This window comes from Ictalurus punctatus, chromosome 2, assembly GCF_001660625.3.
Source record: "Ictalurus punctatus breed USDA103 chromosome 2, Coco_2.0, whole genome shotgun sequence".
NCBI lineage: Eukaryota > Metazoa > Chordata > Actinopteri > Siluriformes > Ictaluridae > Ictalurus > Ictalurus punctatus.
In genome coordinates, this window is record NC_030417.2 from 31,857,448 (window position 1) to 31,877,146 (window position 19,699).

The 19,699-nt window shown below is 37.6% G+C and overlaps 2 protein-coding genes across 7 annotated transcripts in view; both read right to left on the reverse strand.

The window, feature by feature from the left end:
- Nucleotides 1-708: 708 nt before the first annotated feature.
- Nucleotides 709-2,261, reverse strand: tcap (titin-cap (telethonin)). Its single transcript, XM_017461909.3, has 2 exons — nucleotides 1,994-2,261; nucleotides 709-1,682 (listed from the first exon to the last, which is right to left on the reverse strand). The coding sequence occupies exons 1-2, from the start codon at nucleotides 2,140-2,142 to the stop codon at nucleotides 1,292-1,294; spliced, it is 540 nt and encodes a 179-aa protein (XP_017317398.1). The 5' UTR covers nucleotides 2,143-2,261; the 3' UTR covers nucleotides 709-1,291.
- A 2,256-nt stretch (nucleotides 2,262-4,517) lies between these two features.
- The window catches only part of syngr1a (synaptogyrin 1a), a 17,437-nt gene continuing 2,255 nt past the window's right edge, over nucleotides 4,518-19,699 (reverse strand). For 3 of the 6 annotated variants that reach the window (XM_053675607.1, XM_017461874.3, XM_053675609.1), the window contains exons 3-5: nucleotides 12,678-12,915; nucleotides 10,882-11,027; nucleotides 4,518-7,282 (exon numbers count right to left, since the gene is read on the reverse strand). In XM_053675607.1, coding sequence (XP_053531582.1) covers nucleotides 7,076-7,282; nucleotides 10,882-11,027; nucleotides 12,678-12,915 — 591 coding nt within the window. In that variant the 3' untranslated portion in view covers nucleotides 4,518-7,075. Of the gene's footprint in view, nucleotides 7,283-7,697; nucleotides 9,599-10,881; nucleotides 11,028-12,677; nucleotides 12,916-19,699 lie in introns of those variants that run through there. The other 3 variants (XM_017461882.3, XM_017461853.3, XM_017461890.3) reach the window with 3 other exon arrangements.

Here is a 19,699-nt window from a genome sequence, read left to right on the forward strand (position 1 = left end):
TGTTAGATAGCCAAAATGTTTTATATTTTATCAGTCTGGTAGTCCTGCAAAGAGTGATAACACCTGAGGAAAGTTTTATGATAAATCCAACTTTTTGTCCAATTTTCACATTTTTTAAGCAATTAGCCCTCACATGTACATTTTAAAACGTTTTTGGTGGAGAAGAATCTGGGCTCAGCCCTGGATGATTAACAGTCCAGCTAATGCCCCTGACAAAGACCCCGTCCCCATACACAGGGCACAATTACTCATTGAATGGCTTGATGAGGATGAAAATGTGATGATGTGTTATGGCCTATGGTCTTTACGGTCACTAGATCTCAACCCAATTGAACACCTATATGAGTGATTTTGGAATGTTTTGGTAAGACAGCACTTTTCAAAACCATAATTGAAGCACCAACTGAGGGAAAGTCTTAGAATAAACAGGTTCATTCCTCTAGCATGGTTCCATAGAGGTATAGCACAGGTGCATTGAATCTGTTCTGGTGGCTTGTTGTACCTCAACACCTTACTAAGACACTTTACGTTTTTATTGATATTTTTTGTTATTTGTCCTTACTTAACAGATTACTTTACATTTTGAAATGAGTAAAGGGAAAAAACAGACCTATTAGTGTGTGTTACCATGTCTTAAACCATATTTTTCAGTAGCAGTGATAAATGTGTTAAGTAACTGAAGATAGTAAGTGTGGACTCACCAATTGGTCTTGTGAGTTTTATGTGATTTTATTCAAAACCATAAAATAAAGGTATTAGAAACAGACAATCAAATTCTCAGCTCTGGCTATTTATTAATGATTCAGTAGTTAATTTGTTGTGTATTTATTAATTTTAACACCAGTCAAACTTTCTTTTTCCAGACTATGAACAGACATGAGCTTTGTCACTGCAGGAAATCTGAATCTCTCTTTCTTTCTCTTCTCTCTCTCTCTCTCTCTCTCTCTCTCTCTCTCTCTCTCTCTCTCTCTCTCTCTCTCTCATGACTTATCCGGTTATACTGTCATAGAATTCTCAGACGACTAGAACACAGCAATACTGCTTTTTAAAGTTTGAATAGAAAAATAACTGAAATATCTAGACAAAAGTAAATATTTACAAAATCACCCGCATTCTCATTTGCTTCAAATCAGCAGTAGGACAAGAGAGTGTAAAACACTTCTACTGCTTGCATTGTCTAGCTACATTTGCTACATCAGTCCCTTTTCCTCATCACTCTTTCACAGGTTATACAAGTCCATCCATTCATTTGCTCATCCCTCTTTTTCTCCGTCTCTCTCTCTCTCTCTCTTCACCCTCTCTGTGCCTCCTGAGACATGGATCTGCCAAGGGTTCTGGGATCCTTGGCAAACTCCATACGGAGGGGTTTGACAGGCGGCAGGTCTCGTGTGATCTCCAGGACATCTCTCTTGGCTGGGCATGCTCCATCAGGTGCACGGGCACTTGACATGTCCTCCAGGCTGTGAGGGGCACCGCGGCCCAACCTCACACCCAGCTCGGCCGGCTTGAAGATGGGTAGAGGAAGAGTGTTTCTGTAAGGTAGCAGTTGGTGCTCACCGATGCCAGACTCTACAGTGCCGACACGCAGGACACCTGAAGGACATTGCTGGGAGAGGGGACGGGCGCGCCATTTACGGGAAAGTGTCTCTCTCCGGGAATCATCCGTCATCATCATGGACTGGCTATAGAGAGTAGCATATGAGAGAAATAGTTTAGAAACAAAAAAATGATGGTTTTTAACTGTTACTACTTATTATTTTAAGTATGTTGTTGGAGATTAAGTTATTACTTCATGTTTTTTTTTCTGACACTTTCTGACATAAATTCTAGGAGGTATATCCATTGGTTCAAAGTTTTTTAGAACATCCACAATGGAAACCTTTATCGTACAACACTGTAAAGCAAAAAAATGTCTCTCTCTCTCTCTCTGTGTGTGTGTGTGTGTGTGTGTGTGTGTGTGTGTGTGTGTGTGTGTGTGTGTGTGTTTACTCACCGGTCCTCGTGCTGCGTTTTCATGTTGATGCTGTGCCAATCAGCGCTGTAGCTCTCTTTCTGGGAAACGTTCTGCTCTCTAACGCTGCAGCTCAGCTCGGCTCCCACCACACATCCGCCACGTTTTTCCAACACTGTACACACCTGCATCTTTGACTTTCTTCTATATTTGTGTGTATACTGCTTTTAAAAAATAATATTTACTTCTCTGGATGCAGCTTCTCCTCTGGTTCTATCTTCTGAGTGTGTGCAGTTGTAGGGTGAGAGTGTGTGCTTTTATATAGGCTCTGATGCTATTTCTACACTATGGCCTCACTCCACACTCTGTCCGTGCCGACAGCTGATACTCTCTCGATCATACACACACACACTCACTAGACACAGGGTTGGAATGATCAAGCAGGCTTTAAAATCTCCTGATGCCAGTAAGTGGTCCTTTAAAATGATCTCTTGAAAACATGCCCGTGTGGCTCTAACTAATAGCAAAGCAGAAACACGCATGACTCCACATCCAGATACGTCTATACCATCATCACTGTCATGAACATCATCATCAGTATGATCAATGTAATCATGATGAGAACCATGTTACACTAATGTGGAAACTTGGATAAGTGACAGTCATGGAAACTATTTCAATCTCTGGCACTTTTGTCACTGAAGACTAGACTTGGTTCTGAGAACTACAGTACAACTGACGTGAGAGAACAAAACATGAATCATGAATCTAGAACAACTAAGGAACATGAGAGTAGGGGTTTAAAGGGGGATTAATCAACTAATCTTCTTGTGAGCAAATTCTTGAGCCTGGATAACATTCTCATTTCATGCCAGTTATAGCATTTAGAAATTTCAAACAACTGATGTACAGGATATGAATGATTATTAAAGTTATTCATCAATCAAAGCTATGAAACTTATTAGTATCTTTTGCCATGGCACCTTAAGCTCTCAAAACCCTTCAGTGAGTCCTGATTTACATGCCTTGTTTGTGTAACTATCTTCAATTTTCTATTAATTGCACTGTAGTTACTGAATAATATGACTGAATAGAATGACTATCTGAATAGTCAGCTGAGATCTTGGGATTAAACCAATTCAGCCAATTCAGGTAGCTCAATAATATCACAGCACTGTTTGGTTCTCGACTCTGATTGGTCAGTAGCTCTGCAGCAGCTCTGACAATACTGGCACTTCAAATAACACTTTTATATTAATGCGCCATTCTAATACATTATCATTTCTTTAGTAACAACTCATTTACAGGGACTTACTATAGTCTACTATAATTTAAAACTAATAATAAATATTCGATATGGCCAACAGTTTGTGGAACCTGTCCATCACACCCATATGTGCTTTTTGAAGATCCCATTCCAGATTTAGTCCCCCTTTGCTGTTATAACAATCTCCACTTCTCTGGGAAAGCATTCAAATAGATTTTAGAGCGTGGCTGTAAGGATTTGCCCATTCATCCACAATAGCATTATTGAGGTCAGGTACTGATGTCGGACGAGGAGGCCTGGAGTGCATTCTGCATTCCAGTTGACACCAAAGGTGTTCAGTGGGGTTGAGGTCGGGGCTCTGTGCAGTACACTCGAGCTACATACAGACATCCTATACAATTGTATGCTTCCAACTTTGTGGCAACAGTTTGGGGAAGGCACACATATGGGTTTATAATAGTCAGAAAATTGTTTCATAACAGTGTTATGAAGATCACATGACCATGCTGTTGAATTCAATTGTAGAATGTACATTGTACATTCAACAATTTAGCATTCACTATTTTGCATGTATGGAAGGAGTCTCCAGTATCAGTGGTTTGTAAAAGTCAGAGGTAAAGCTGTAACTTAAGCTTCCTGACATGGGGAAGACTTCAGGACAGTGGATTCACGGTTTCTCAGGTAAAATGAACAACAGAATATTTTTTATTCACTCATGAGAGAGAGAAAAAATGGTGTTGTGTTTATAGCTCTCATAATGTAAGTGATAGAAACTACCTTGTTTGATAGATGTTAGACTGTAAGTATATATGGATATAAAATTATGTTGAGTCATTGTTCTATAAATAATTGTTACCACTGATATGGTATAAGTGGAATAAACCACTTCTGGATGTGCTGTTACTGAAAATAATCAATTTCAGGCCTGTAAGAGTAACCCTGCTTTGTGTCAGGCCACATCACACCACCGCATTGCTTATTATTTTCCTATAACAGCAAAACCCCAAGTGTTTTATAAAATGGATGTGACCAGTAGCTGTATCTTCTCTGTAGACCTCCTGAGCAGGTTTTTTTCCCTGACGTATTGTTGCTTATATGTAAACAGGCTCCTCATATTACATTTAGACAGCACACAAACACATTCTGTACAATTTGTCAGGAAAAAAAAATCTAATGAAGAAATGGAACAACTTCAAATCTCTATGAGGTTGTAAATGTGCACATGCAAACTAAAAGTCATAGTATATGTATAATGAAAGACTCGGTGCAAGTCTATGTGACATGTAAGCTCTAGTCATTCGTGACTTATTGCGTTGCTGACAGATGTTGGGAATGCCCAGCTGCTCGTGTTACACACACCGTATGATCATATACTGTTGCTTGCTCCCTGACGTACGGGGCAAATACAGGAACTGATGTCACCATCTCTCTTTCTGAAAGCGCAGCACACTGTACGGTCTGGAATCAGAAATCCAATAATTTGTTACGCCACCGGGAAATGCCCGCTGTGAACTCAGTTACTCACTCATCAAAATCAAACTCATGTTTTATATATGAATACAACAACAACCAATAAATTATTTATTGTCTCTAACACACACCAGCTCATATCATTAATATCAGAACACAACAAAATATAAGACATGATTAAAATATATCCCCTTTGAGTAACATACTTATGAAATTAACGACATGACATGTATCCAAACTCCACAGTTGTGACCTTAGATATTGCACTTGATACATATAAGTAGTGTAAATGCAGTCATTATTTTTGCTTATAGCCCCCAAAATACATAGGATTTATACTACACTTTGTAACACAAATTGTAGCGCGGTTTCACAATAGTACTATGTCTATAGTTATATATAAATATATAATACACCTATAAACTTATGCTGTTTCTAAGCTTCATATACACATCATACACAGTACAACAAAAACAATGATTATTTCAAGTGCACTAAAATGGAACTTAAAATAAAACTGTATTAACCAGCAATTTCTGAAGTGAAATAGAAACAGGTCCTTAGATTGCACCATGTTATTCCAAGTGTTTTAATTAGCTTGGTCTATAGTGCACGTGCTACACAATGTAGGAAGTTTTAGTAATACATGTTGTGTAGTTGGGCAATGATGGCTTAGAGGTTAGCATGTTTGCCTCACACCTCTGGGGTTGGGGGATTGATTCCCGCCTCTGCCCCGATTGCACAGAGTGTGCATGCTTCAGGGTTTCCTCCGGGTAATTTGGTTTCCTCCCCAGTCCAAAGAGATGTGTTGTAGGCTGACTGGCATTTCAAATTGTCTGTAGCGTGTGAATGTGTGTGATTGTGCCCTGTGATGTGTTGGTACCTCGTCCAGGGTGTCCCCCACCTTGTACACCGAGTCCACTGGAATAGGCTCCAGACTCCCCACAAACCTGTGTAGCATAAGCGGTATAGAAAATGGATGGATGGATGTTGTGGTTACCAAGTGCCCATAAAATGAGTTTAACTGACTACAAGACATATATTGGCTGGTATGTATATGTTAATTGGATATCTTTGGCAGTGTTGAATTTGAATGTATTGATTAATTTTCCATAACAGCATATCTGACAATAGCTCTGCTATTAACATTATTGTTTCTAAAATAAAAAGATATAGTATATAGTATAAGCATAGTTACACATGGACTTGTATGGTGGACGCACCACATTTTCAAAAAGTGTATAAATATTAATATGGTGACGTTTTCTGTGAGGATATGTTTATTTACCATATTTGAAAGGAGTCTCCAGTCTCAGAGCTTTGTAACAGCCACTGGTAAAGCTGTTCCTTTCAGTTTTCTGATGTGCAAGGAGTTTGCATTTCACCATTTCTCAGGAACATGCAATAGAGGCTGGTGAGGGACTGATTGTATATAGCTGCTATAATGTAAATGATAACAGGAACTAACTTGTAACATTAAATGTAACTATAAACAGATCAGATGTATGTGTCATTTTTAAGAAAAATGATAATCGTCAGCAAATTGCTGTGGTATAAAAGGAATGAAATACTTCAGAATGTGCAGATTTTTGGTGTTGATTCTTCAATAACAGCTTTATTGCTTAGACATCATTTGTTATTTTAGATTTCTTAGCTATATTCAGAGGTTTAGATAAAAAAAAAAAAGACATTAAGGAGTGACACTCATATTACAGGATTAATGTTGAATATTATGTACCTGATTATTAAAAGTGATCTGTGCTCCTCGTCACCATCTCTTCGATACTTTAAAGTGTTTATCACTTCTGTATGTCACATTAGGAGCGTAATGGTAAGAGAATGGAATGGATTTTTGCAGAAAGAAGAATGTAGTTGAAATTTATTTCTTTCCAAATTTGTACAGATCAGCTACTTTGTCCATGTAAACACCATATAGGATGTATGTGCTTTAATCATACTCTATTATTTATGTAATAGAGTATTAAGACTAATAACAAAGGGATTTCATTTTAAGAAGGTTCCCCTTTAGGCTTCAACCTCACTAAAAAACTTTTTTTTATTTTTAATTCAACCAGCTACCACCTATTTGCATTCTTTTTCTGAAGGCAAAATGGTTTTAACACAAACACACACACTTGCATTCTGAATTTTATAATTGTTTTAACCAGAACAACCTCCCATGTCGAACCCATTCATCCCCAGATTAAACCCCTTCAATGGTGAGTCACTGAATACCATACCATATACTGCTCCCTCAAACACCATAAGATAGCCAGCATCTGTTTCATTATCCCAGCAAAAATTTCCACTTTGTGCAATGTTCTTTATTCTATATTTGCCCATTATAGCTCTTACAATAAACCTTCATGGGTTGATCGCAAGGACTCTTAGTACTCTTGGCTCTGGTAACCAGCAGATCCATCATAGTTGGGATGCATACTGCCTTGTGCCTCCAGGTCTCCTGTGTAACCCGTGTACTCCATGTCATCAGAGCGTGCTGCTGCATCCTCGTTTGGGTCAGTGTAGTTCTGCGAGAAGAGAATGGAACTTGCTCCAAGCTTGTACCTCTGGAACGCCAGGAAAGCCTGACCAGCCTGAAGGATGTGAGCGATCGAGCAGAGAAATTTGGGTTGAATAAAAGGGGAGGAAATAAATGGAAGGGATTACATGTTGAAAATAAGGTGATGGTGTGATTAGGGCAGGAGATAGAGTAAGAATGAATACGTGACCAGTATTCATTGCATAAATGTGAAAATAAAGGTTGGGTGGAGGAGTAGTGCAGTCATGAGCAAGAGAGAGAGAGAGAGAGAGAGAGAGGAAAAGGAAAAAGGGGAAAGAGAAATATTAATTTGGTTAGTTATAGGTCATCAGGCATGTTAGTTTATTAAAACACTAACTAGTCACAATGAAAGAAGTGGTTGGATGAATGAGTACTGAAGGTTTGTATAACATTAACTATGCCTGATTAATGGTAACACTAGGAATAATTTGAAGCACTCAGACAAGAAATGAATTCAATTTCTTTAATCAGAGAACTCTAGTAAAGGAACAGTTTCCTATTGACAGCTATACTAAACCCAATTGCACCCAATTGTACGTGTGTATGAACGACACACAGAACCCTAAAATCCTTACATATCGGTTACTTATTTAAGGATGACCATTAAACCCTCTAGGATAATCCTTAGATATTGGTATAATGCATACACAGTGAAAAGAACTTCTTATTGAACACTCCATAGGCAAATTTCATAATAACAATAAAAAATAATAATGAAATCCAGCTCAATATCCAACAATTCAATAGATAATGTAATCAAAATCTATAAATTATGCAACATATAGAGAGAGAGAGAGAGAGAGAGAGAGAGAGAGAGAGAGAGAGAGAGAGAGTCTAAACTAAAATTACCGCAATTGGAAACAAATATATTTTGCAACAAGAAATGAAAAAACAAGCTACCCTGGAAAACTAAAAAAAAAAAGGAACGATAAAAGTTTTCTTAATTTTATCCTACAATGTTTGCACATAGTTAACCCCTTAAACATCCAAAGGGTCCAGATTTACATCTCGTCAGTTACTATAATTACTGAGTATTCACAGTAGCCGTCAGTAAAAAATGCTTTAAAACCAATACCCCAATAATAAGCAGGAGGTTTGAGGGGTTAAACTGTTGCAGCAGGAGTATCCTGTATAAATGGTGCCTTCTAGACAAGAGATGTAAACACACCGGGAAAAGACAATTTCCCTGGTACATTTATATTATCTTCACCGGCTGCTGAAACACCTTTGTTATTAAATAACCCCAATTCCACAGGTCCAGCTTGTTTTGCTCAGTGAAAGAAATCACTGAATTAGTCATTTGACATAGTAAAGCTTACAGTACATTCAATGAAATTTCATCGATTAAAGACATTACTACTTAAAGGCACTTAATGTTCCATTTTCATTACCTGGCCCAAGCTGAAAATCAATCATTCACATTCATTCATTAAGACATCTGTGGCTACACGCCGTCTTCGCCTGAAGATTCTCAGGTCAAGAGCTACAATTAATGTTTATATAAAACATCAATGGGGAACAAATGTGATCTCAGTCAGCGTGGCATGGTTGTAGCTGCGAGACGGGCTGCTTTGAATATTTCAGAAACTGCTGATCTCCTGGGATTTTCATGCACAACAGTCTATAGAGTGAGCAGTGGGTGGAAATGCCTTGTTGATGAAAGAAATCAGAGGAGAATGGGACCAGACTGGTTTGAGCGGAGAGGATTTGAATTCAAATTATAATTATACTTCAAACAATTACTCTTTACAACTGTGGTGAGCAGAAAAGCATCTCAGAATGCACAACACACTGAACCTTGAGGTGGATGGGCTACGACAGCAGAAGACCACATCGGGGTCCACTTCTATCAGCAGTGGTGACAGGCTCATTGGCTGATTGGATAATTACATGAATGAACAAATGTATAGGTGTTCCTATGATATATGATTACATTTATGTGTCTCTAATTGCGACTTCAAGAATATAAACAATATCTTCCAGCCCATGATCAACACTGGTATTCTGTGCAAATGGTATTTTCTTGCACAGTATTTCAGTCAACATACTCTGCATTTACCTCACTTCAGACCATTTCAGATTGTGTGTGTAAAAGTGGTATATTTCCAAGATATCCCTCTTACTGTGTGAATATCATGCAACTCAGAGAAAGAGAGAAAGAGAGAGAGAGAGAGAGAGAGAAAGAAATGGCATCATGGTGGATGGACACCAGCACCTGATCCCTGTGCTTGCATAAGTGTGTAGCATGTTAGACAAATGGGGGAGGAGGCTGAGGGGTGAACAGTTTGTTGTACTCCTCTTCAAACGAAACTCTCTTCATACGCTCCATAGCGAGAAACGTTAGCGCACCCTAGAGAAGGACAAAATGACCAGCGCATTGAGCATTAAGCATTGAGCATTTCATTCCATTAAATCCTAGAAAATTAACGGATTATTTGGTATTGTCCGATCTAGATGAAAATGCAGACAGAAGAATGTCAAGTGTTTTAATCAGAGTAAATCCATTCATGCTACAAAAAAACAAGTAGAAAGATAAATAATGTGGTTAAAGACTCTGGCAAGAAAATCAGTGTTAATTGTAAAAGTTAGACATTGAAAAAAAAAGAGTTAGACCAAGAACACATGCATAATATATAGATAGAAGATCAGCCTGTTAAACGCTCATTCTCCTCAACACAGTGGTCAGGTACTGAAAACATGATAAACAAGATGAGAATATAGGGTTAGTTACATTTTTAGATCAGTGTATATTAGAGAGCATGTACTCTAATAAAGGTTAAAATTAACAGACATTAAAATGTTAACATGTTTAAACATTTAAATGTATGCCATTAAAACTTAACAAGATGTCAAAGCATACAGGTGTGACACAGAGCACATGGGAAGATGTTATTTTGTATAACAGAAGCTCTGACAATAGTGCAGACTGCGAGACAAATCACATGTTAATATTAATGCACTCATTCTAATATGTTACCATTTCTGTAGTAAGAACTACCGAAGAACACTGTGAATTTTTGTTTATGTAGCATTTTCAGAAGGACTCTACAGTGGAGGTGCTTTGTAACAATCAGACATAAAGATGAAACTTTAAGTTTAGATGTAACTTTAAGGGATAATTAATTAATTAATTAATTAATTAATTAACTAACTTCAAGACAGAGAGAAAAGAGCGGCTGGCGAAGGAAGGACCTTTTATAGCTGCTATAAGATAAGTGATAACAGGAACTTGCTTCACAGAAGTTCCATGACTTTTTTTTATGTAACTATAAATGGATAAAAAGTGTGATGCCATCCTTTAATCAATTTTTTTAAATTTTTTTTTTTTTTAAATGTTGCCAAATCGCTGTGGTATACGAGGACCAAAACACCTCGGGCCACATCACACATCCACGTCATTGATTATATTCCTATAACAGCATGCACTGTCATGTTTTATTCCTTACTTATCAATCAAATGCTCAATTTGATTTAAGATAAAACACAAGCAAACAATAAAACGTTATATTATGACTACAACTATACTATACATTGGTAGAAGTCTATTGAGCTTTAAATCATAAATCTGAGAAAAATGCTTCTTTTGCCTTGGAATAGCTTGGAATAAGAGACAGTGTAAATAGTAGTACTGACCCAGGTGAAAATGGAGAAGAAGGAAAAGGTGATGGCTGCCCTTGCTGCATCTGCACCCTCGTTTAAGGGATTGTCTTCAGGATTGCTCACCTGCCACTGATTGGTCAGGAAACAAAAGCCCACAAACCACATAAAGGCCCAGACGGCTGAGGAACGAAAAAAAAATGTTGGCAGAAAACACCATGATCAGATTTAACATTATAGGATTTAAATGACAAACGTGCATTACAGTTGGGTTTAATGAAATACAGGGGACGAGGCATTATGTATTATGTATTACTAACAAACACGAAATTCAATCAAAGTGTGCTTGCAATTCCACAGTTAGCCAACAGAGAGCAGCAACCTCTAGATTTTTGTTTGATGTCTAATATAACAGCTTTCTTCTTAAAGCGCTAATGTTAAACAATTTAAAGGCAGGACATTTTACATTAGTACATTACATGCACCCTGGAATAAAAAATATTTATTTATTTAGGACCTTCTGGATGTAGAAAACTAGCAAACTCCAGCTATGCACTGATTCTGGGCTTAGGAAAGGCTTGGCAGGGCTAGAAGAACATATGGCAAGATCACAGTAAGACCAAGCCTTTTCATAAACAAGCCACATCTTCTGTGTGAATTGTTCTGGAACTATATATATATATATATATATATATATATATATATATATATATATATATATATATATATATACATGTTATATTATAAAAATATAAATATATACAGTACTGTGCAAATGCCTTAGGCACATGCAAAGAAATGCTGTAGTGCAAAGATGCCTTCAAAAATAATGAAATACTATAAAGAGCAGTAAACAGTAACAAAAAAAAAAACATTACTTAATATTAGTCAATATTTGGAGTGAAAACCCTTTGCCTTTTTTTTTTTTTTTTTTTCAGTTTTGTACAGTTTTATAAGGAAATTAACTGGTCAATTTTACAGAGCATCTTGCAGAACCAGCCACAGTTGACTGTTCTTGGCTGAGACGTGGACTGTCGCACTTGCTTCTTATTTTAGCAGCAAAACTAAGCAGCCTTCATTGTGTTTTTGTCTAAAACGTTCTCTCTGATGTAATATGATGCTTTCTTTACTGACATACAAACTTTCTCTATAATATTTCATTTTGTGCTGGAAAACTAATGTTTGCGAATCTAAAATGTTTTTGTACTGACCCGATAATGTAGACGTCATAAAATAAACATCTATAGCAAAGTTTGTGCTAAATAAAATAGGGTGCCTAAGACTTTTGCACAGTACTGTACATTTACACACAAGGACAAAAATGTTGAATATTATATTAATTTAATATTATATTAATTTAATTCCCGGGTTATAGCCATTATTTTAGATAAATTTGTGTCCTATACAATTCAATACAAACCAAAGTGCTTTATAAAGGAAAATGGCAATTTAAAAAAAAAAAAAAAAAAAAAAAAAAAAACATAAGAAAAGAAACTGAAAATAGAGAAAATAAAAATGTAATTCTGAAAAATAATAATAAATAACCCATAAAGTAACAAAATAGGAAAATCAGGGTAGTGTGGAAGTTTTTAAAGCTTGATTTGCTGAGGCTTCAAACTAATTGTGTCCATACATCTATACCTTCCAGTGATATGAAACATAAAAAACAAAAACATTCTACAATGCTTTTTAAAAGCCATATAGTGTATCAAAATGAATTTCGACAGCCTGCTTCTACACAAAAGAGCACATATTCGAATGATACACTTACTATTGTACTGCTGTAAAGGAGAATGGATATTACTATAAACCTAAGATGATAGACGTCTCACCTGAGATGCTGATGTCTGCCAGAACGGCTTTCTTACGGTCTTTGACTCCACTGATTTGTGGGAAATACACGTCCAAGGCCAAGAAGGCAAGACAGGTGAGAAAGGCCAGAGAGCCCACAGCCACACCGTAGTTACAGGCATTCTGGTTACGGTTAAAGATGCAGTACTCCTCCTCTTGATCAGGTTTGTTCACATAGCCCTCGTTGGCTATACACCCGAAAATCACTATGGAAAAGATCTAGAAGGGTTTGGAAAGGAGAAACATAGAGAATGAATTATAAAACATGATAAGGGAGTGAGATATGGAGAAAGTGAAACACATTTAATTTTGGTATTGTTGGCTATTTGTATTAGAATAAAACGACTGAAATAAAAGAAACTGTCCTCATCACTCAGAGAACAGAAGGCTGGGGGTGGGGGGGTGGGGGGGGTGGGGTGGGGGGGCATGTATAGCCAACGAGCTAAGCATACAAGTGCATTCTTAAATACAGACCACACACCGAATCTCCTAAATCTCTTTATCTGATCCGAGTATTAAATCCAGATGCACTATTTAGCTACCTAACTGTGTTTCAGTCAGAGTAAGATTAGGTTGCTCTGCTGAAGTTTACAAAACACACACACACACACACACACACAAACACACGGGGGGGTGTTACTAAATCGCTATTTGGCACCAGGGGCTCTGCCAACCATCTCTTAAACAAGCAGCAAACTAGAAATGACAAATATCTGACCTCTCAATCTTCATTAGTTCTTAGGTCTTAAGTTTTGACAACTAAGTACTTCTTTAATGTATAATTTAAAATAATAATCTTTAACAATTTAATGGTTTAAATAATTCAATGATTATATGATTTTTTAAAATAACCTTTAATGACCCCCCCCAATTTGAATCATAAGGATATGTAATGAATAAAACATGTCCTGTAATTCCTGAAAAGTTTTATTCCTCTCAGACCGCACTACAATTTTGTACATTTTATCCGTTTATAGTTATGTTTAATTTTGTGAAACGACAGTCAGTTCTGTTATCACTACCTGGAAACTGGGGACTCCTTTCAAAAATGCTCAAAAACATCTCCTCACAAAAAAAAGTTTAAAATCTGGTTATGTAATACAGTTTGTAAACAGAGTTTCTATTAAAATGGTTCTAAATGATCTGGGAAAGAATGTAGAGGACTTCCTCAGCTCATAATAGGGACTGTGAAAGCTGTTATGACGTTATATCTCCAGCAACCTCACACAGCTACCCTGAGTGCATCCTTTCTGTCTTGGGCCTCAAGTAGTGAGCTGGATCACAAGGTTCCTGCGCCCCATGAGCACATGAAAGCAGGCTTTGTTCGAAGCAGCACGTGGGGTCCTGATCTTGTGATTGTCAGCAGGAGTGCCTTTCTTTCACGCTCCATATTTCCGCCTAAATGTGTATGTGTATGTTTAGTGTTTCAGAAATATGGTGCCTATCACAAGTCTATGCTATTGAGAGATCAAACGTGTAGTCTATTTATATCCAAAAACATACAGCAATGTACATTTTCCATATCACAGACCACACCATAGAAATCTTACAGAACTGAATGCACTGAACTTGAGAATCACTGATTTTAACCAGCATGAGAATTTGCTGTCGTCCAACCATTTGTTTCGTATTCACTTTTTTTTTTAACCAAATTAATGTTAGATCGCTAACATATGTACAAAATGAATATGCATGCCAGAAGGTGTACTGTTATAGGAAAATAATAAACAATGGGGTGATGTGATGTGACTCAATAGATAGCTGACCTACTGATACCAACCCAAAGTTGATTATTTTCCAATGACTGCACTCCTTGGAGTGTTATATTCCTATTACACCATAGAGATTTGTCAATGAATATGCATTTTTATTCATTAAAGAATGACATGTCTAAATTTTATCCAGTTATAGTAACATTTCATATCGTGGAATTTCTGCAGAACAAGTTAGTTCCCATGATCACTTACGTTATAGCAGCTACTGTATAATATAGCAGCCTCTTATTTTTTCTCTCTTAAAGTTAACTTTTTAAAAAATGCTGCTTGTCATGTTACTGAGAAACTGCAACGTCCTCTGTCCTGAACACTTTCCCGTATCAGAAACCTTGACATTATGGATTTACCTACGCAATTAAAAAAAAATGGTTTAATTCAATTCAATTCAGTTTCATTTGTATAGCGCTTTTAACAATGGACATTGTCTCAAAGCAGCTTTAGAGAAACATATAAAGACAGGATACAGATTTTAAGTGTGTGAATTTATCCCTATTGAACAAGCCGGTGGCGACGTTGGCGAGGAAGAACTCCCTATGAGGAAAAAACCTTGAGAGGAACCAGACTCAGAAGGGAACCCATCTTCATCTGGGTAACAACGGATAGTGCCGGTTCAGTTCCGATTTTAATCCATTTTAAAATCGGAACTGAACCATGCCGTAACTGTCAGAACACATTCTAGCCAATCAGAATTGAGAATTCAACAGTGCTGTAGTATAAACAGAAGCCCCTGTTAAACAGTGTGTGTGTGACATGATATTAAAAATTTCCAAAAAATACTGTTACATAAGAACAAAAAACACACCACCAGGTTGAATAAAAATGAAGACTTTTAAGGACCTTCAGACACCCTGTTAATTTACCACAGTGAAGTTACAGACCACTTAAAAAAATAATATTCATCCATCTGTTTTCTATACTGCTTATCCTAAACAGGTTCACGGGATGCCTGGAGCCTATCCCAGGGGACTCGGGGGACAAGGCGGGTGACACCTTGGACGGGGTGCCAACCCATCTCAGGGCACAACTGCACACATGTTCGCACACCCTTTCAAACACGCTATGGAAAACTGGAAATGCCAATCAGAGTACAAGAGATGTCTTTGGATTGGGGGAAGAAACCGGAGTACCCAGAGGAAACCCCCAAAGCAGTCATCCTGTCCATTAACAATATTTACTCCACATAAACACATCTGATATATTGTATGTCCCTCTAAAACTCTACTCAGGTGGATTTCCATTTAATCTTTATTTAGGTGTGCTTTGGAAACTTCAGTATACTTAGCAAACGCAGCATAATGCCAAACAAAGTCATTCAACACACAACATTCTCATAAATGCAACCTCCAGTGTGCGGCCATGGTGAAACCGCTTTACACATGTATACGATAAATTGTCATGGGATTGTAGTGAGACGTTTCCTTCAGCCAGGAGGAGAGCTGTTTTACACTGGGTCTTAATTTCTCTCTCTCTCGCTGCATATTCATGGCCTGTGTGCCTGCACCACCCCCTTCACCACAAATCCTTCCATTTAATCTCCCCGACCTTGTGCTCAGAGCAGAGGAGAGAGAAGGAGCAGAGAAAATTCAGTTGACAAAATACCTTGTTCAAGGAATAACAACAATGACAAGCACGTTATCTTCAGTATATCATATTCCGAATGCTGACTGAAGATCATTGTGCAACACGTTCTATCTGATGCTTATTTGCACAAGAGCACATTTCATAGCAAGATTCTTTCTACAGTCATTCCAGAATGGACTCCGCAATCAATATTCTGAGTCTGACTGGTTCTTTTTTAAAATCAATTCTATTATAAGGCCAGTGATACTCTCTCTCTCACACACACACACACACACACACACACAATCATGCAACCAGAAACAAATGAGATTAAAAGGGGGGGGGGGGGGGGGCATCCTTGCGGGATGCCAGCCCACTGCAGGGCACAATCGCACACACATTCACACACTAAGAACAATGGAGGAGGAAAGCGGAGTAGCTGGAGGAAACCCCTAAAGCACAGGGAGAACATGCAAATTCCGCACACACAGGGCAGTGGAGGGAATCAAACTCCCAATCGTGGAGGTGTGAAGCAAACGTGCTAACCACTAAGCCACCGTGCCCCCTCTAAATGATATATATGATATAGAGTACAGTATACTGATTCTAATGCAAATTTCTCCATTGTATACACACTAAATATAGACTCATCAAAGTGTTGTTATCAGGATACTAGTCTTGGTGTTACTTAGTATAGGATTGAAAGAAAAATCAATGGTATTGCCCATCCGCCTCTCACAGCTCCAGGGTCCTAAGTTCGATCTTGAGCTCAGGTTACTGTCTATTTCTTTCTAATGTTCTCCCAATGTTCATGTGGGTTTCCTCTGGGTTCTGCGGTTTCCTCCCACCCCTCAAAAACATGCTGGTAGGTGAATTAGCAACTATAAAGTCTTTGTGTTTTGATTTGGGGTTATTTGAGCCCAGATTTCTATATGATTGGTGAAGAGTGAAAGCTGTTTTCAAGCTGGGGAGTGGCCCAGAGAACTGATCCCTGTTCCCCTTGTAAATGGTGGTCTTGGGGTTTGCTTCAACCCAATGGTGGTCTGGGGTTCGCTGCATGCCAAGGAGCATAATTGGCTCAACTTGTTATGTTACTTCCTGTTTCAACTTTCCGTAAAAGGATTATTATGTTTATTGTTATATAAAACCAGATTTTCATAGGACTGGAGCACTGTAATCAGCTTACCTTTGTGGTGTGAGTGTATTCACTGAGAGTATTGCAAAAATGCCTGTCTTATGCCCAGCCTGTTTGGCTAGAAAGCTACAAGAGCAACTCCTCATTGCGAGAGCAAGATACAAGAACAACTCCTCGTTTGCAGGTATTCCTGCATGATGACATGCCATGCATTCAAAAAGCACTGTTTTCACCACTTGAGCATTGGTACCACAGGACAATTATTATTATTATTTTTTTAAAGCAAAAGGATAAAACTCATGCCTACCATTTTGCAAACCTGCAGGTATAGAGTTGCACAATCAATCCATGGTTCAGAAGGATTTTTCCATGTGAATGCAAATCTGAAAACGAGCCCATAATTGGTCCAGGTAGCAGACTTAGTGTAAGTATTTCACCCAAGTTTGAAAACGCCCTAAACTGCTCCTAGGTGTGAATGAGTGTGTGAATGTGTGCGCACGGTGCCCGGCAAGGTTCAGGGATTTTGATCGTGATCCTCCATAATAAAATCTCATAACTAATTCATGTTAGTGATTAAAAGTTAAAGAGGGCTTAATTTCAGCCATCTTTATTAGTAGTACTGCAAAAGCTAGCATTGTGATAGTCAAACGTATTGTGCAAGCCTCATCAGTATAATAACGCATTAAGACATCACAACGCAGAATGAAATTGTAAGGATGTAGCTGTGTGGAATACAGAAATAGGTTGGCTAGAATCTCAAAACACATGCAGTAGACACTTATATAGCACATAATATCTATTTTTAAAAAAAATGCATAATTTATCAAATTCTCCATATGCACACAGTCATCTCGGATGGTTGTCATGCCAACACAGCAGCTCTTACTCAGACTCAGACACTTGCAAAAAGAATGCCTGGCTTTACTTCACGTTTAGCTAGATCGGAGGTTATTAAATCTGAGATGTATTCATGGATTTGGCCGTGACTAACTCCCCAGCATCAAGCAAAAAAAAAAAAAAAAAGACTAAAATATCCGATAGATATTTCTAGTAATATGCTAAAGAAACTGCATAAACTTTAACAGTCTATTAAAATAATAGCTTGACTATGAAAACAATAACTGGCACGAGCGATCTCTTCACCTAACAGTCCCTGCTCAAAGACAGAAAGGTTTTGACCTTCAGCTATTTATTTTTTACTTTGAATGGATGTGAGAGCAGATGGTGTCGTTGGGAACGTGGAAAAAGTGTCATGCAACACACTGAACTCGTTAGGAATATTCCACCATTTTTGCAACAAACACTCATACCTTCTACATATTTCAGTGTTTTATGAAATGGATGATTCTAACTAAGGCTTCCCTTTGGCATATATGGCCTTGTATATTCACAAACAAATAGGAAATCCTCAGGACACTCTGTGAGTTATAAATGCATATTGTTCAATATTCATTGAATTTTTTTAGCCAATAGGAAGACGGACAGAATTGGATTCAATGATTATGAAATGATAATACATTTCTGTACAAAAGCCCAGTGTAACATATGGTAGATAGTTTATATAATTCATGAGCTACAGCAGTTACCACATTTGGTTTCAAGCTTCTTCATCTTCAGTATTTGGTTGTACCTTCTCATCATCAGTATTGGGTAAGTTACTCAAAAAAAGTAATCCACTACAGATTACTAATTACTACTTTAAAATTGTAATCTGATTACGTTACTGATGAAAAGTAATCAGATTACTAATTACTTTACTTTCACATTACTTTCAAAACCTATCAAACCTACTACAAAGTGAAACTCATAGTAGTTTTAGTGCACGTCAATGTATGACATGATCAGAAAAAGTTGGATTTATAATAAAACTTGCCTCGGGTGTTGTCACTGTTTGTAGGACTACCAGACCGATAAAATATAAAACTTTTCTAACTAGGCTAGTTTGTTGTCGCTAACCAAGGGGAGGCACAGCTAAGCTATCTTTGTATGGGTTTAGCTGCTACAGTGCCATGCAAAGTACATAAAATTTCTTATGCTCTGCTCATATCATGTTCACATAAACTGGAACTCATATAGACATTTACACAACTTGTTTTCCTGCTCAGCATGAGAGGATACTACTGTTTCAGTTTCAACCCATCTACTGTTTTAAAAAAAAATCTACGTGTATCCATTTTTTCTCACACTGACTGTGTATGCAAGCGTTTGGCAGAATTGAGAGTTGTCAGCCAATAAGACACGAGTGTTTCCACATATTTTCCTGTAAACCCTGTCTGATTGGTTTTGCCTCCGTTCACTGAAGATATAAAATTATAGCACCGCCGTCTTCTTTTACTGATGTTCAGTTAGGTAGTGACAAACCGCTCCAAGTGGAGAATTATTCAGGGCTAAAGTAAAAATCTTCAGACCAAAATATAATTTATATAAAAATGCATTTTACTTAATATTGTTTTCTTAAAAATAGATTTGTAATGCACGTAACGTAACTTTATTGATGTGAGTAACTGTAATCAAAATGCCTACATTTAGAATG